Here is a 15232-nt window from a genome sequence, read left to right as displayed (position 1 = left end):
CTACGGACGTCAGTCTGACGGCAGCTCCCGGATCTACGGACGTCAGTCTGACGGCAGTCCCTGGATCTACGGACGTCAGTCTGACAGCAGTCCCTGGACCTACAGACGTCAGTCTGACGGCAGCTCCCGGATCTACGGACGTCAGTCTGACGGCAGCTCCCGGATCTACGGACATCAGTCTGACGGCAGCTCCCGGACCTGGGGACATCATTCTGACTGCAGTCCCTGGACCTACGGACGTCAGTCTGACGGCAGCTCCCGGATCTGCAGATGTCAGTCTGACGGCAGTTCCTGGACATACGGACACGAGTCTGAATGCAGTCCCCGGACCTATGGATGTCAGTCTGATGGCAGCCCCCAGACCTACAGACGTCAGTCTGACAGCACTTCCCGGATCTGCTGATGTCAGTCTGATGGCAGCTCCCGGAGCTACGGACGTCAGTCTGACGGCAGTCCCCAGACCTGGGGACGTCAGTCTGACGGCAGTCCCTGGATCTTCGGACGTCAGTCTGACGGCAGCTTCCGGATCTGCGGATGGCAGTCTGACAGCAGTTCCTGGACATACGGACGCAAGTCTGAATGCAGTCACTGGACCTATGGACGTCAGTCTGACGGCAGTCCCCAGACCTACGGACATCAGTCTGACGGCACTCCCGGATCTGCGGATGTCAGTCTGATGGCAGTTCCTGGACGTACAGACGTTAAGTCTGAATGCAGTTCCTGGACCTACGGACGCAGTCTAACTGCAGTTTAAGTCATCTTCAGATTGCACAATGACTCAAGAATGAAAGGAAAAGTTCCCGTCCCAAAGACAGGCAAGGAAAACAGTGTGAGGAGACTTGTCAGCGTCGGAGTCAAGACATGATTCGAAACATTCAGACACAGTTTAGCTAACATATCTCGGTTATTATTTTCCCTTTTATGTGCATAAAAATAGGTAATTAAAATCTGTGTCTAAATAACTCTATAGATCGCTATTTACAAGCAGGAAAGTTCAAAGTGATAAGAAGGTATTGTGTTAAAAGTTGTACATAAAATAAGGTCTTAGGATTGCTGGCTTTTTAGGGCCAACAAAATCCAGAATGATGGTCAGTAACATTTACTGAGCATCTGCTAGGTCCAGCACTGTGCTAAGTTCCTTCTGAGTGTGATCTCCACCTAAACGCACCCCACAGGGGGAGCTGGAGCTCACAGGGCCAAGGGCCTGCCCACAGGCATCTGGTCGGGGAGTAGCCCAGCCCAGCTGGAGGTCAGCTCATCTACTCCCAGGGCCTGGACTCTCCCCAGGCCACCCTCTGTCAAGGGACGGCAGGGAGAGGTTTTCTGCCAGCTCCGCCTTCAGAGTGCCTGCCCAGGACTCCTTCCTTTACCTGTTGTTGTTGTAATACTCCGAGTAGAACCTTTTAGGTCGAGCCAGTTCCTCCACTCGGCGGGACACCTCTACGCGAAACAGGAAACAGCCCTGGCTGAAAAACCTGCCCACCAAAGGGGTTTCCTTCTGCCTTAATTCAGGGCTCCACTAACTAGAGTGAGAGCCCCAGTGTGAGGCACTGAGGGCCTAGAGCACTGAGCACCTGTTACCTTACAGAGGAGTGACTTTCACTATCCCCACTCTGGGGACAGTGGGCTCAGGGGCCTGAAGTCCCTTACTCAGGGCACACAGGGCAGGAGCAGCAGGGCTGGAATGAGATCTCAGGCCCATCGGTTCCTCAAGAGAGCTCAGTGTGGCTCTAAGAACCCACTGGTTGGGAAAGTGGATTTTGGCCTGCAGTTAGTACACACCTAGGGTTTACAGGAGCTTAGAGTCCACTCTGAGGAAGGTCTAAAACCCCCACAAGAAAACCTGCCCTATTACTTCTCTCCAGGAAGAGATTTCTTGAAATGTTTTATTTGAAGGAATCCACTGCTCTCAAAAAGTGTAGAAACCATTGCAGAAGGGAAGGAAAAGAGTCATTTAATAAATAATAAATAATAAAATACTAACCCCCATCTTGGCTGTAGTGCTAATTGGGATCTCCCCAGGAGAGTGTGTCCCACAACCCTCACCCCAGGACAAGCATCTGGCATTTCTGACTCCTCAGGAGACACAGGCCAGAGATAAGATATCTGGGAGAAGGGGGTTGGGGGAGCAGCAATAGGGAATCCTGGTGAGGTTAGGGCTAGGGGAGACCCCAGCTTGATCTCCTCGGTTGGATCTGGGGTACAGATCGGAGTGGAACGGGAGTCACCCAGCACCAGATCTGGGACAAGGGCCACCTCCGGCCCACCCCTGAGCTAGGCGACCCCTTGATGGAGAAGTGGGGGTGGTGGGTGGGCGCCACCTACCCGGCACTGTGATGGTGAGGGTGGTGTCTTCGAGAAACCTCTCTGTCCAGTACACAGAAGGCCTGGAACACACCAAGGAGTGGCTCGGGGTCAAGGACGCTGGGGCACAGGCTTCCTGTGCCCTGCTCTGAAACAGAGCTCAGGGCACCTTACAAACACAGACGTACTCAGGAGGGAGATAGTGAGGCAGGGTCAGGGCAGCTGAGGAAGGAGGAAGGAGAGACATGTTGAAAGAACGTGGAGAGGGGTAGGTCAGAAAGGCATGTGGGGAAACGTAGATGATTTTGAGCAGGGCTGAGGTTCAGAGAGGGGGGAGCTGGGAAAAAAAAGGCACAGCTAAGAGCAGGACCCAGGGTCCTATCACGGGAGCAGACCCACTTCTCAGCTGGGTGGGCCAACGGCCAGAGCACCAGGGTGGAGCTGGGAAAGCGCCTCAAGGCCAGGAGGTCCCCTGTCAGAGGGCAGCCCTTTCTCCCAGTCCTTGCCCTGGTGAGGAGGAGGGATCCCCTGGGGCGTGCCCCCACCGCGGCAGGAGATGGAGGGGCCCCCTCGGACTTACCAGTAGACACAGAACTGCAAGTTCCTCTTGTACGGGGACACCCAGGCATAGCCCTTACAGCAGCACCCCATCCTGCGATGAGACAGGCCCGAGCCCCTGACTTTGCTCTGTGGCCCCGTTTGCTCAAAGGCCTCACTGTCTTTCACCAGCGCCCAGAAGCCACCCCAGGCCTGCCTCTGGAACCCTGACTTCTCGCCTCCCTCTGTAGCTGTCCCCAGCTCATAGTGTGGGTGACAGATGGGACAAGAGAGCCGAGCAGTGAGGGGGTGGGGGACACGGACAGAACCCCAGGGGCTGCCCTCCTCCCCATGGGCCCCACCCCAGCCTCCAGCGACACCACCCACAGGCCTCACCTGTCTTTCAAGACTTGCCAGTTGGTCTTGGGCTTTGCCAGCTCCAAGAGCCTCCTCCTCTTCCTCCCTCCAACGGAGGAGATGCTGGGGAACCTCTGGGAGATGGACAGCCGGCTTTGGGAGAGGTGAGTGGTGAGTGGGTCAGGGCCCTGCCCAGTGAAAAGGGGCCTCTCGGGGGCGCCGTCTGGCACGGCGAACCCCTGAGTGGAAGTCCCAGCTCCAAACCAGATGGTCACCACTGTGTGGCCTCTGCAAAGACGGGGAGACCTGCTCCCACACACCAGCTACTGCAGATGGCTAAAGCAGACTCGATCTCCAAGCAGGTGTTAAGTGCCAAATATGTGCCAGAGCCTGGGGTTGAGACACCTGCCGGCTCCCTCGCAGGTGCCGCCCGCCGCCACTGCCCAGGTCCCTTTCGCCGGCCAGTGCTTTTTCCCCCACAGCGGACGGTGCCGGCCACCCCCCGCCACACTGATCATGCGTGTGTGTGTGTGTGTGTGTGTGTGTGCACACGCATGTGTGAGACACAGGCTCTGTGAGTGGGGGGGGTTCCTCTGCAGTGTGGGGGGAGGGGCCAAGGGGGAAAGGCTCTTCTGCTGAAACTGATAAAGTGAACCCCGAGGGTGGACCCAGTGTGGGGTGGGTGGGACAGACACGGTTCCAGCGGAGGAACCCAGGTCAGGGGCCCAAAGGGGAGTGAGAGCACCTGCTTCCCCAGGACTCCTCGGTTACCCCCAGGTCCATCGACCATCACCAGTTCCCTCCAGGCCCAGGGCCTGTCAGCCAGGCCGCCTCAGACACTTGGGGGAATCTGAGGGATTTAGGATGGTTTTGGCTTTGAGTTGGAAGTTTCTCCCCATTTCTCTTTCTCTCTGACTGAGGGCCTCTGGTCCTGACTTCCCAGCTCTGGCATCTGAACCCTGCCTGCCCAGCTCCCCAAATCGGTGCCTTTGGAAGGTTTCTAGTCCTGACCCCCATGCCCTGGACGGAGCTGTATTTGCCCACTTCTGCCTTAGAGGCCAGCGAGGGGCTGCCCTCTTCTCCTGCACAGCTCACACTCGGGGCACCCTAGTCCCTCACAAGGACACACGGGGCCACGCACACCCCCAGGGCCATGCTGGGATCGCTGCTCTCCCCCCACTGCCCCCGCCCCAGCTGGGCAGACCCACCTCATCTCAGAGACACCGTCGTCTATGTCCTTCTCCGGACCCCCGTCCGGCTGCATGAGGGCCACATTTGGCTTCTGGGGGCTAGGGACTTCTCCCCCAGTCACCTCCTCTGGGAGAGCCTCCTCTTCCTGGTCTTCAAATCTTAGCTTCCCAGCGTCTGTGGCCCGTCGGCTCCCGGACACCGTGTCCTGGGTGCCCGTGCCCAGGACACCATTGTCCTGTCCCCTGTGTGGGCTGCCTTCGGCCTCCGAGCTGTGGTGGTGGAGAAGTGAACTTTGCCTCTGGTTCCCCATGCACTGGGCCCTCTGCCGCCCTACAGCCTTGCTCCCCAAACACCCAAGTGTGTCGGTGGTCACCCAGCGACAGGAGAATGGCCGCCCGCATTCCGGCCACCCACATTCCACTCCCAGCGTGACCACACGTGCCATCACTCGGACAATACGGCAGGACCTCGCGGGGGCCGCTCACCCACCAGACCTGAGCCCCTTGCTCTGGCTTCTCCTGGCTAATCCAGGACCAGTGCCCAATGCCATCCCACACTTGTTCTTAGTAAGACCCCGTTAGTGCCCAGGTCAGGGAGCCAGTGCTGGCAACCGGACCTTCCCAGCATTGGGTTAGGATTGAGACCTGAGGGGGAAGCTGCAGGGGGCTTCTAGCAATGGCTTCCTCACCCCCAAAGGACCCATGAGGAAGAGCACCCACCTCTTCTTCCTGGCTGTTCTGGGGACTGTCTGTAACGTCTAGAGCACAGGCAGCCTCCCTCTGACCATGAGACCACCTGGGAGCCTGAGAACAGTGAGCAGCAGGGTTTGGTGGTGTGGCTGAGCCCCTGAATTTGGCAGCCGGGGAGCCTGCTCTGTGTCTGGGCTCCCTGTCACTGGACAGTGGATTCTCTTAGCTCCGAGCTGTAGCTGGGCTTCCTGGGCCTCCCAGCCAAAAGCACCCAAACAGATGCACAGCCTTCCAGCTCCAACCTTTCGAGAAACAACTTCACCGACGGCAGGTGTTCAAAACAGGCTTTCTTACCTTGTCAGAGCAAAGCAGTCATTACCATAATCGAAGTGTTCTCATGGACCCCAACACACAGCCCAGGCTCCAGCTTTGGAAAAGTCTCCACAGGCCATCAGAGTGGCTGCCTCGTGGTCTCTGCCAGGCCACAGTCCTGCCTATCGTGACTTTCCCTTTCTCTGCTTGGCTGTTTCCTGCTCATTGTTTAAGACCTACCCTGGCCCAGCTCTGCCCCCCAGGTCCTGCTCTGTTCCCGCAGCCCAGGCTGGTCATCCCCAGGGCCCGGGGGAACCCTCCCTGTGCAAAGTCCTTTCCAGTTCTCCGTCCGGCCCCCCTAATGCTTTGCCGCACCACCACCACTGTCAGGAAAGGGAGAGAAGGAAGGAGTCTTTTGGATGAACCCAAAAGAAAAGCTTTTGATGGCATCTGGTTCAATCTGGGAGACCCTTGCCAAATCTCCTTTAGTGGCCTGAAGTGTCCCACACCCTCCCCTTGCACTCGGAGATTTCTTTTTCCCTCTTAGTTAAATCCAACCAAGACCCGTGGGCCCCTCTCACAAAAGACAAAGCCCTGCCTGCTGAAGCCAAGGCGCCTGCTGTCCTCGCCGAGTCCTGCAGGTGGTCTCTGTCCCGACATGAGTCCCCTTGAGGGAGGCGGCTGTGGGATGGGCTAACTAGGCGAAGGGGATTCAAGGTGCAAACGCCCAGTCATAAGGAAGTCACAGAGATGAAAAGTGCCGCGTGGGGAATATGATATCGCCCACCATTGTCCCAGTGACGTATGGACGGTGGGATCACTGTGCTGGACACCTGAAGCCAACACAACACTGAGCGTCGACGACACTGCAGTAAGAAGAATTATTTTTGGGGCGCACTTCCTGCTAGAGACAATGCATCAAACCTGCTTGGCATGGGGTCAAGCCTGAATCTGCCACATCTGGCATCCACGAGCCCCATGAAGGCCAGGCGTTGCCATGAGCTCATGGGAGGAGTGGGGGCTCCAGAGCCAGGCCCAACACGGAGGGGCCAGAGCTCCACGCACCTGGAAGGGAGGGCTGGAAGGTCCATTTCTGCAAGTTCGCAGGTGAGGAGCTGGAACCAGAGGGGGATCACCATTTGGAATGGGAAGCAGAGGGGACCAGAACTGGCTGCGTGTGTGCGGAGTTCTATGGGGAGGACAGCAGATGGTGGGGAAGCAGGGACGTCTCCCTGCCCGGGCCAGGACCTGGGATACACACAGAGCAGAAAGCAGACTGGATCCCTCTTAGATGCCTTTCCTGGCGCCGCAGAGCAAACGTCAGAAAACTTCGAGGCTTGGCGACAGTAATTCATTATCTGTCAGTTCTGGAAGTCCGGAAGTCCACAAGGGGTTCCACGGGGCTCGGATCAAGACATCCGCACGGCTGGGTCCCTCTGGATGTGGCAAGGGAGGCTCCGTTCCCTACTCACTAGGGAGCTGGCAGAACGCAGCTCCTTGCGGGGACCCGGGGTCCCCCACCTCCCATGGCTGTCGGCTGAGGGCTGTGCCAGCTTCCGAGGCCTTCGCCCTGGCCCTTCCTCCGTCTCCAGCCAGCGGTGAGGTCTGTCCCTGTCCTGCCTCTTCTCGCGCCTCTGGTCTCAGCCAAGAAAGGGCCCCAGTCTCTAAGACCCACAGGCTGCAGCGAGGCCCACCGGGATGGTCCAGGCCAGTGTGCCCACCTCGGGGGCTGTCCCCTTAACCACATAAGCAGAGGCCTTTGGGCTGCGTGTGGTCCCACGTCCCCAGGTCCCTGTGACGCGTCCGTGACTCTTCTTCCCACCTCGCCCACCTCACGCGCAGTCACCCTGAAGGACCGCAGGCTCCGACGTCAGTCAACAAGGAAGAGGGTCAACCGAGTGAAAAACGGGACAAAGACCCGCAGAGGCCATTCTCAGAAGCCGCGGCAGGCGATGCTCCGAGCCCGACCGAGCCGCAGAGCCGGGCGCGGGGTCATCTGTCCACGCGGAGGGACTCGGGCGGGGTGTGGAGGACAACTTGCCGGTATCTCACGGACTGTGAGCGCCCGGGCAGCCGGACCGGACGCGAGGCTTCGGAGGGGATCGCCCGCGCCGGCATCGGGGAAGGACGCGGGGACGCCCCCGGCCGCGCGCACCTGCCGCGGGACGAAGGGGGCGGGCGGGAGCGGAGGAGGGAGAGACCAGAAGGGCGTCCGCTGGGGCGGCGGTGCCGGAAGGCGTCCTCCACCCGGCCGACCTCCGAGTCACTCGGGGGCGGCGGGGCCGCGCCCACACACCCGCCGCTTTCAAGACCGGGAGGCCGGGCTGCGGGGAGCCGGATCCCGCCGGCGCCCGCGGCGGCCGCAGTGACGCGCGGCGGCCACCAGAGGGCGCCCCGCTCAAGGGCGCCGCGGGCTCTCCCCGTGGGTTCGCCCCGCCCCGGCGCTCGAGGCCCCGCCCCCGGCATCGTCGCCCCTCCCCCTGCCTTCCCGGGGGACCCGTGCTCGGGGAGGCGAAGTCGGGGCCCCAGTCGGCGCGGGGCTCGAACACGCAGCGTGAGCGCCGGGCCGCCCCGGGTCGGGCCTCCAGCTGGGGCCGCGTCTGCGAGATCCCGTGGCGGTGGGAGGTGCCCCGGACCAAAGGCGACGGGGAGCGGGGGCTTCCCGGGTCCGAAGGGAGACCAGCCCGGCCGCGCTCTTCCCTCAACCCTGCTGCAAGGAACAGACGGGGGTCTTCAAGGGCCCGGGGAGTGGGACACGGCCCAGGGCTACCGACACCAAGTCAGGTGACGAGAAGGCCCTCCCGTTGTCCTTCTGGGCACCCCGAGAGTGACGGCGCGGCTTGCAGCTGCCGGGGCGGCCTCCCCGTCTCAACCAAGAGACGGCAGGTCCCCGCCTGGGACGGGCTGGGACCCCTGGACTCTAAGAAACTTGTTTTGTTCTTTTTTTTTTTTTTTTAGACTTTATTTATTTATTTGACAGACGGAGATCACAAGTGGTAAGAGAGAGAGGAGGAAGCAGGCTCCCCGCCAGCAGAGAGCCCGATGTGGGCTCGATCCCAGGACCCTGAGACCATGACCCCAGCCGAAGGCAGAGGCTTTAACTCCCGAGCCCCCAGGCGCCCCAAAACTTGTTTTGTTCTTACCGCTGTCGATTTACACACCTTGTCTCTGATTTGGTTTCGTGATTATTTCAAAATAATTGCAAACAGCCACCATGACCCTTTAACCCAGAATGTTCAGGGTGTTTCTAATGTCCCCTACATGAGCTCAGCATGGTTGTCAAAATCAGAGTAAAAATAGCATCGATAAAATGCTGTTATCTAGTCAAGAATTCTTTTTTTCTTTTTTCTTTTTTTAGGTTTTATTTATTTGACAGAGAGACAGAGAGGGAGAGAGCACAAGCAGGGGGAGCAGCAGAGGCAGAGGGAGAAGCAGGCTCCCCATGGGAGCAGGGAGCCCAACACAGGGCTCCATCCCAGGACCCCGGGATCACGACCTGAGCCAGAGGTATACACTCAGCTGACAGATCCCCAGGCATCCCTGGTCAAAAATTCTTACCCGTGCATCACACATTGTCCCAATCACGTCCTTCCCGCTGCTCCCGCCGCCCCGGCTCCAAGGTCCATCCAAGTGAGGGGTCACACATACGAGCCTCTTCAGTATCCTCTGCTCTGGGACAGTTCCTCACCCTCTAGTTCACCAACTACAGAATTTTGAAGAGTTTTCTCATAGAGGCTCGTTCAGTCTGGGTTTCTTTACTGTTTTCTCAGGATCAGTGAAAGGATGTGCACAAAATGAGGAGATACGATGCATATCAGTGCATTCTGGCAGGGGTCCCTCAGCGGGCGCTGCCCAGAGACTACAGTGTCCACATACATCATCACTGCTGGGGCTCGCCCCTGTCCTTCGACCCCGGGGGTCCGTCCAGTTTTCTCCAAAGGAAAGCGCCCTGTCTTTCCCTTGAAATTACAGACACTCTGCAGAGAGATACTTCAAGATGATGCAAACCCTGTTTCCTATCATCAGGCTTGCCTCCACGACTCATCACTTCTTTCTTTTTAGGGAAAGCTGAGCTGGTTTCCCATTCCCAGGCATGATACACCCTTTTTCTGTACAAGTTTACTAGGTAACTAGTAACTAGTAACTAGGTAACTAGGTTACAAGTAACTAGGTAACATAAAAGGATCCCTGCCTGACTTAAGCATATCATGACATAAGAGTGCAAATGAGTGGGCTCAGATGGTGGCTGGGGCTCGAGACTGATGGGGACACATGGGTGGTGTGGTCGCATCCAGCTGTCACGCCAGGCCCCACCCCCAAAATTCCTCCTGCTCAGAGCAACTGCTCTCCTGACTGCGGGCTCCGCCATGGACTGGGTTTGCAGATCTGTGAGTCACCGAACACGAGCTCGAGAAGGAGAGTGACGTGTGGCCCCTGGGGTCCTCCTCCCCATAATCCCGTCGCCTGGTCGTGTGGGATGAGTCCCCAGCAGCGGCGACAAGTTGCCGCAGAGAGAGTGCTTCAAAACACACATCTATTCTCTTACGGTTCTGGGATCAGAAGTTAACTGGGTCTCACTGGGCTAAGGGCAAGGTGTGGGAAGGCTCCAGGGGAGAACCTGTTCCCACAGCTCCAAGACGCCAGGCAGGGGATGGATGACAACTTAAAGATTAGCCACTTCAGGGAGCTACCACGACCATGCCCCTGTCAGGGGCTGGGGCAGAAGCCACCGCATGGAAGCTGGGGCTGCGCAGGCCTGTCTCTCTAGGCTTCCACCCGCGCTCCCCCTGGGGGAAGTGAGAGGGCGGGGCTTCTGGGGGGCGTAGATTGTTCCCTCCAGCACTGAGCTGGGGCGCCGATGACCCCCACTGGTCAGAGCCCAGATCACCTGCTCTGGGCAGGGCAAGGGAACCTCAGCAACACTAAAATCCTAAATCCTTCTGTGCGTGGCAAGATTGTATTTTGTTATAATAATTAAACTTGCCCCCCCAAGCCATATTTTGCAAAACTGTGTGACTATGGGAAAACAAGTTCCCCACCCGCCCTCTACCCACGCCCTTCATCACCTAACTTGGGGGTTCTGCCACCAGAGCAGAACACGATTCTCTGCCCCACACCTGGCCTTGACAAAGAGACCACGGAGATGTGGCTGCCCCTGTTCCAAGCCTCGCGCATCTCCTCTAGCCGTGGCCACAAACGCACGCCTGGGCGAGCCTGCTGGAGGGTGAGGGACATGGGGGCACGGGGGGGGGGGGGGGGGCTGGGGGACCTCGGACAATGCGTGGGGAGCCCAGACAGCACCCATCCCTCCAGCCGCTGGTGCCCACTGCTGACTGCAGCTTCCCAGGTGTGCGGCTTTTGTCCTCACAGAGGTTTGAGGGCAAAAGCTGAGGGATGCAGGGCCCCTCCTTCTTCGGGGCAGTTGGACTACATGGGGCCCATCACATCACGGAAAGGGTGCCCAGGGGAACAGGCAGGCTTCTGAGTACCAGGACTCTTCCCCTCTGAACCTCAGAGCACTGTGCTGTCCCTGCGAAGATGCAAGGGACAGAACTACAGGATGAACAAAGCTTCCTGACCCCACCCACAGTAAGACTCAACAGAGGCCTCCCCAAATGGGAGGGTTAAGTCCACACGGGGGTCCTGGGACAGTTAGCCCATGAGCCTTCCCCACCTGCCCTCCACCCAGGGGGTGCAGGGCACAGAGGGGCCCCACAAGGTCTGCAGGGTCTGCGAGTGCGGTAGACCCAGACTTGCTTGACCCAGCAGCCCTGGAGGAGGGGCTTCTGCTGGATGATGTGTTATTAAGATGTAACAGGGTTCCCCGTGTCAGCCCTGCGGACATCTGGGTCATTCTCTGGGGGGCATTCTGGGCACTGTGGGGGGCTGCCAGGAGCTCCCCAGTCATGACAGACACAGACGTCCCCAGACATGATCCCGTGTCCCTGGGGAAGGACAGCCCGCCAGTGAGGACTAGCCTGCGGGTGAGGCCTGGTGTGGTATGCGCGGTCGGTAGGACCGTGGGGAGACATTCATGCCCTCTGCTCTCGTCTGAAATAGGAAAACACCCTTTACTTGTGTTTAAGAAGCTTTGACCCTGAAGAGGTGCTTGTCCTGGGTTTGATTTCTCTGACACTGGTCAGAGAAATTTCTCTGTCACAGAGACAAAGTCACTCCAGGGCTGCACCAAAGTCCCAGAAGGTCCCTAAGATTCTCTCTCTCTCTGACAAGTCAGGGTCCGTGCACTGCAGCCCACTGCCGCTCAAGAAAGAGGGGGAAGGAGAGGCTGTGCCCTTGCTCTGGGGTCTGTGGTTTACTACAGCAAGTAGGACAGCAGGTGACCTCCCACAGGGGAAGGTGGGACAGCAGGTGCCATCCCAAAGGGACAGGTGGGACAGCAGGTGTCATCCCATGGGGGCAGGTGAGACAGCAGATGGGACAGCAGGTGACCAATCATGGAAGCAGGTGGGAAACCAGGTGCCCTCCCGCAGGGGCAGGTGGAACAGCAGGTGGCACAGGACAGCAGATGCCCCTCCTGCCCCTCCACCCTCTCTCCCTGCCTCCTCCCGACTTCCCTCTGCACTCCTGCACTCTGACTGGCTCTGCAGCGATGAGATTCCTTTCTATCTGGCCTGTGAGGCCAAAGCTGTGTGAGATTCCCCTGAGTTCCTTCTTGGAGGTGAGGAGAGTCCCGTTGAGGGAACACACGTCCACTCGCTGCTGGGCTCCACTGAAGACAGGAACCAGGTGGCTTCCAGGGTGCAGCCATCCTTGCTCACATCCCACTGGTTGGAATGCAGTCACATGGCCACGCCTGGTTGCAAAGGACGCTGCGAAATGCAGTCTTTCTGAGACACACCCGCAGCGATAAACTGGGGTTCTCTTTCAAGGGCATTTAAGGGCATGCTCCTCCGTAAATGCCTTCAGCGGTCAGCAACAGAAAATGCTGCCTCAAATGGGCGTAAGCAATGAGGCACATATTGTCTCCCCCGCCCCCCCCGAGGGGCTCCTGGATGCTTCCCAGCAGGTCTCCCTGCTTAGAACCTGCTAGACTCCTCTCTGCTTTCTGTTCTGCGGTTCTCTCGGTTCTGCTCCTTTCTGCGTTGCATGCTTCCTCAGATGGGCACCAATATGGCTGTGGCTATTCCAGACTTCTCATCACGAAGCTGCCACAGCCAAAGACACAGTCAAAAAGGGTTCGAGACCTCTCTGAGGTCAGCAGAACAGCCTCAGAGATGTTCCCATCCAAGTCCCCAGAACCTGGACTATGTTACACTGCATGATGAGGGGGATTAAGATTATAAATGGAATTAGGCTTGCTAACCAGCTGCCCTAGAGGTGGGGAGATTATCCTGGATTATCTGGATGGGCTCGATGTAATCAGAAGGGTCTCGGTAAGCAAAAGCAGGAGGCAGAAGAAAGAGCCGGAGAGTGGGCACGTGAGGACTCAGCCCACATTGCTGGAAGGGTCACAGCGGAGGAAGGCAGCAGCTTCTAGAAGCTGCGCGTGTCTGTGTGTGTGTGCGCGCACACACACACAGACACACACACATCCGTCACATCTCATCGGCTGGAAGGGGGTTACATGTCCATTCATAACCCAATCCCCAGCAAACAGGTGAGACACCAGTGGGGCGCTCTGCCAGCACCCGGATGGAGTGGGCTTCCCTGAGTCACACAGCGGGGAGAGGACACCCAAAGTCTGCAGGCTCTGTCCACAAGGAAGAGACTGGCTGGGGGCTGGCGGCCAGCAAGGTCCGCCCCCAGGAGCGTGAGAGGCTGGACCAGGAGGAGGCAGCATCGCGTGCATGGAGCAGTAGTGGAAAACCTGGAGGGCAGGAGACAGCTCGGAGGTGCCCTACATGGAATGATCATAACAGAAGATGATACACCCACCACCTTGCCTGGCAATGCCTCGGCTAATATGTAAACCCCAACCCTCAGGAATTTGGACTCTACTTGTCCTAGGTTGGATTGGGTCTCCCCAGAAAGACATGTTCAAATCCCAACACCCCCTCCACACCAGGGAGTTGAGAATACCAGGAGGAACGTCACTCTGTGGGTTCCTGAAGTCTCCATGAACCCCGACCCTGGGGCAAGGAACATCTCCAGGCGCAGTGAGGGCTGCCCTCCTGCCCCCTGCGGGCCCTCTTCTCCCAGCCAGGCTGCTCCCCAGGAGGCACAGCCTGGGCTCCTCTGTGCCGCCACCTGTGCACCAGGCTGCCGGCATCTGTTGCCGTAGTAACCAGCTCAGCTACCAAGCACCCCACCCCACCCCCCGGCCATGGGACACCTTTGGAGCAGCTGGTGACATTTGAATATGGACAGTATGTCAGATGTGAGCACCATGTCAGTGTGAACCCTCCCAGCCATGGTAACCACAGTGCGTTCTAAAAGCAAATCCTGGTGTTTAGAAAATACACTGAGGTGTGTTATGGGGGAATGGGCGTTGCACCCCCAGACTTAAATGGTTCAGAAAAGTGCACTTAGATATGAGCGTGTGGGGGATCCCGGGTGGCTCAGTCGGTTGGGCGTCTGCCATGGGGTCAGGTCGTGATCCTGGGGTCCTGGGATCAAGTTCTGCGTCGGGCTCCCGGCTCCCTCATCTCACCCCCCACTTGTGCTCCCTCACTCTCTCTCTCTCTCTCTCAAATAAATAAATAAAATCATTAGAAAAATGAAAAATAAATATGAGTGTGTGTATATAGATGACAGATAGGTGTGGACACAGAACATGACAAAGCCAACAGGGCAAGACGTAACCCTCTGGTGAGTCTGGGCAGAGTCAACAGGGGTTTCTGGCATGAACCTTGAAATCTTCTGTAAATTTGAAATTATATCAAAATTAAAAGTTATGGGGCGCCTGGGTGGCTCAGTGGGTTAAAGCCTCTGCCTTCAGCTCAGGTCATGGTCTCAGGGTCCTGGGATGGAGCCCCGCATCGGGTTCTCTGCTCTGTGGGGAGCCTGCTTCCCCCTCTCTCTCTCTGCCTCTCTGCCTGCTTGTGATCTCTGTCTGTCAAATAAATAAATAAAATCTTTTTTAAAAAAATTAAAAGTTACAAAAATAACATCCAAAGTGCAGAGTGCAGGACCCCTCCAAGAGACTTGGCTCTGCCGGTCTAGGTGGGCCCAGAATCTGAATTAGCCAGCAGCCGAGGACAAGAAGGGCGTTTTGCGTTGGACTGTGTGGCCCCATGTTCAAGTCCCAACTCCCAGAACCTGTAAGAGAGACCTTATTTGAAAAAGGGAGTTTGGAAATAAACTTGAATCAAGACAAGGTCATCCTGGAGTAGGGTCCCTAAATCCAATGACTAGTGTCCTTATAAGAAGGGGGAATAAGGAGGAGGTTTTGGAGGACAGAGGTGAAGGTGGGAGTGAGTGTCTGCGAAGCAGGGAAGGCCCAGGATGGCACCACCAGGGTCTGGGAATGAGGCTTGGAACAGGCTCCTCCCGAGCCCCCAGAAAGAGCCAGTCCTGCCAACACCTTGATCTTGGAGTTCTGGCCTCCAGAGTGATGGGAGACTATGTCTCTGTTGCTTATACCGCCCAGGGTGCTACCGTTTGGTGCGCAGCCCAGAAGACAAGTACGGAGGGCGTGTGGGAACCGAAGGTGGGCGGAGGGGTCGCTCCCCTCCCTGGGCCCCACTCAGCCCCTCAGGGAGCGCTGGAGCCAGACTCAGACACTCCTAGGAAGAGCTGGCCATGGCCCTGGGCCGGCAGGCGATTATCCCCATACACTTGATGCATCCATTAGGCACCTACTCCCGGCAGAGCGGGGACCTAGCTACGAACAAAACCAGCGGAACAGTCTCTGCCCTCTCACCTGAGGTCCCAAGGGTCAC

At 58.0% G+C, this 15232-nt stretch overlaps 1 protein-coding gene across 1 annotated transcript in view; it reads right to left on the bottom strand.

The window, feature by feature from the left end:
* The window catches only part of LOC111161872 (theg spermatid protein), a 12368-nt gene extending 7669 nt beyond the window's left edge, over nucleotides 1-4699 (bottom strand). Inside the window, exons 1-5 of the mRNA XM_022525911.1 lie at nucleotides 4407-4699; nucleotides 3238-3351; nucleotides 2885-2956; nucleotides 2326-2387; nucleotides 1371-1440 (exon numbers count right to left, since the gene is read on the bottom strand). Coding sequence (XP_022381619.1) covers nucleotides 1371-1440; nucleotides 2326-2387; nucleotides 2885-2956; nucleotides 3238-3351; nucleotides 4407-4699 — 611 coding nt within the window. The remainder of the gene's footprint in view (nucleotides 1-1370; nucleotides 1441-2325; nucleotides 2388-2884; nucleotides 2957-3237; nucleotides 3352-4406) is intronic.
* Nucleotides 4700-15232: the final 10533 nt, after the last annotated feature.

This window comes from Enhydra lutris, unplaced genomic scaffold, assembly GCF_002288905.1.
Source record: "Enhydra lutris kenyoni isolate GAN:26980312 unplaced genomic scaffold, ASM228890v2 scaffoldscaffold86, whole genome shotgun sequence".
NCBI lineage: Eukaryota > Metazoa > Chordata > Mammalia > Carnivora > Mustelidae > Enhydra > Enhydra lutris.
Note: the sequence above shows the minus strand (reverse complement) of the source record. Positions and strands in the feature narration are given on the sequence as shown.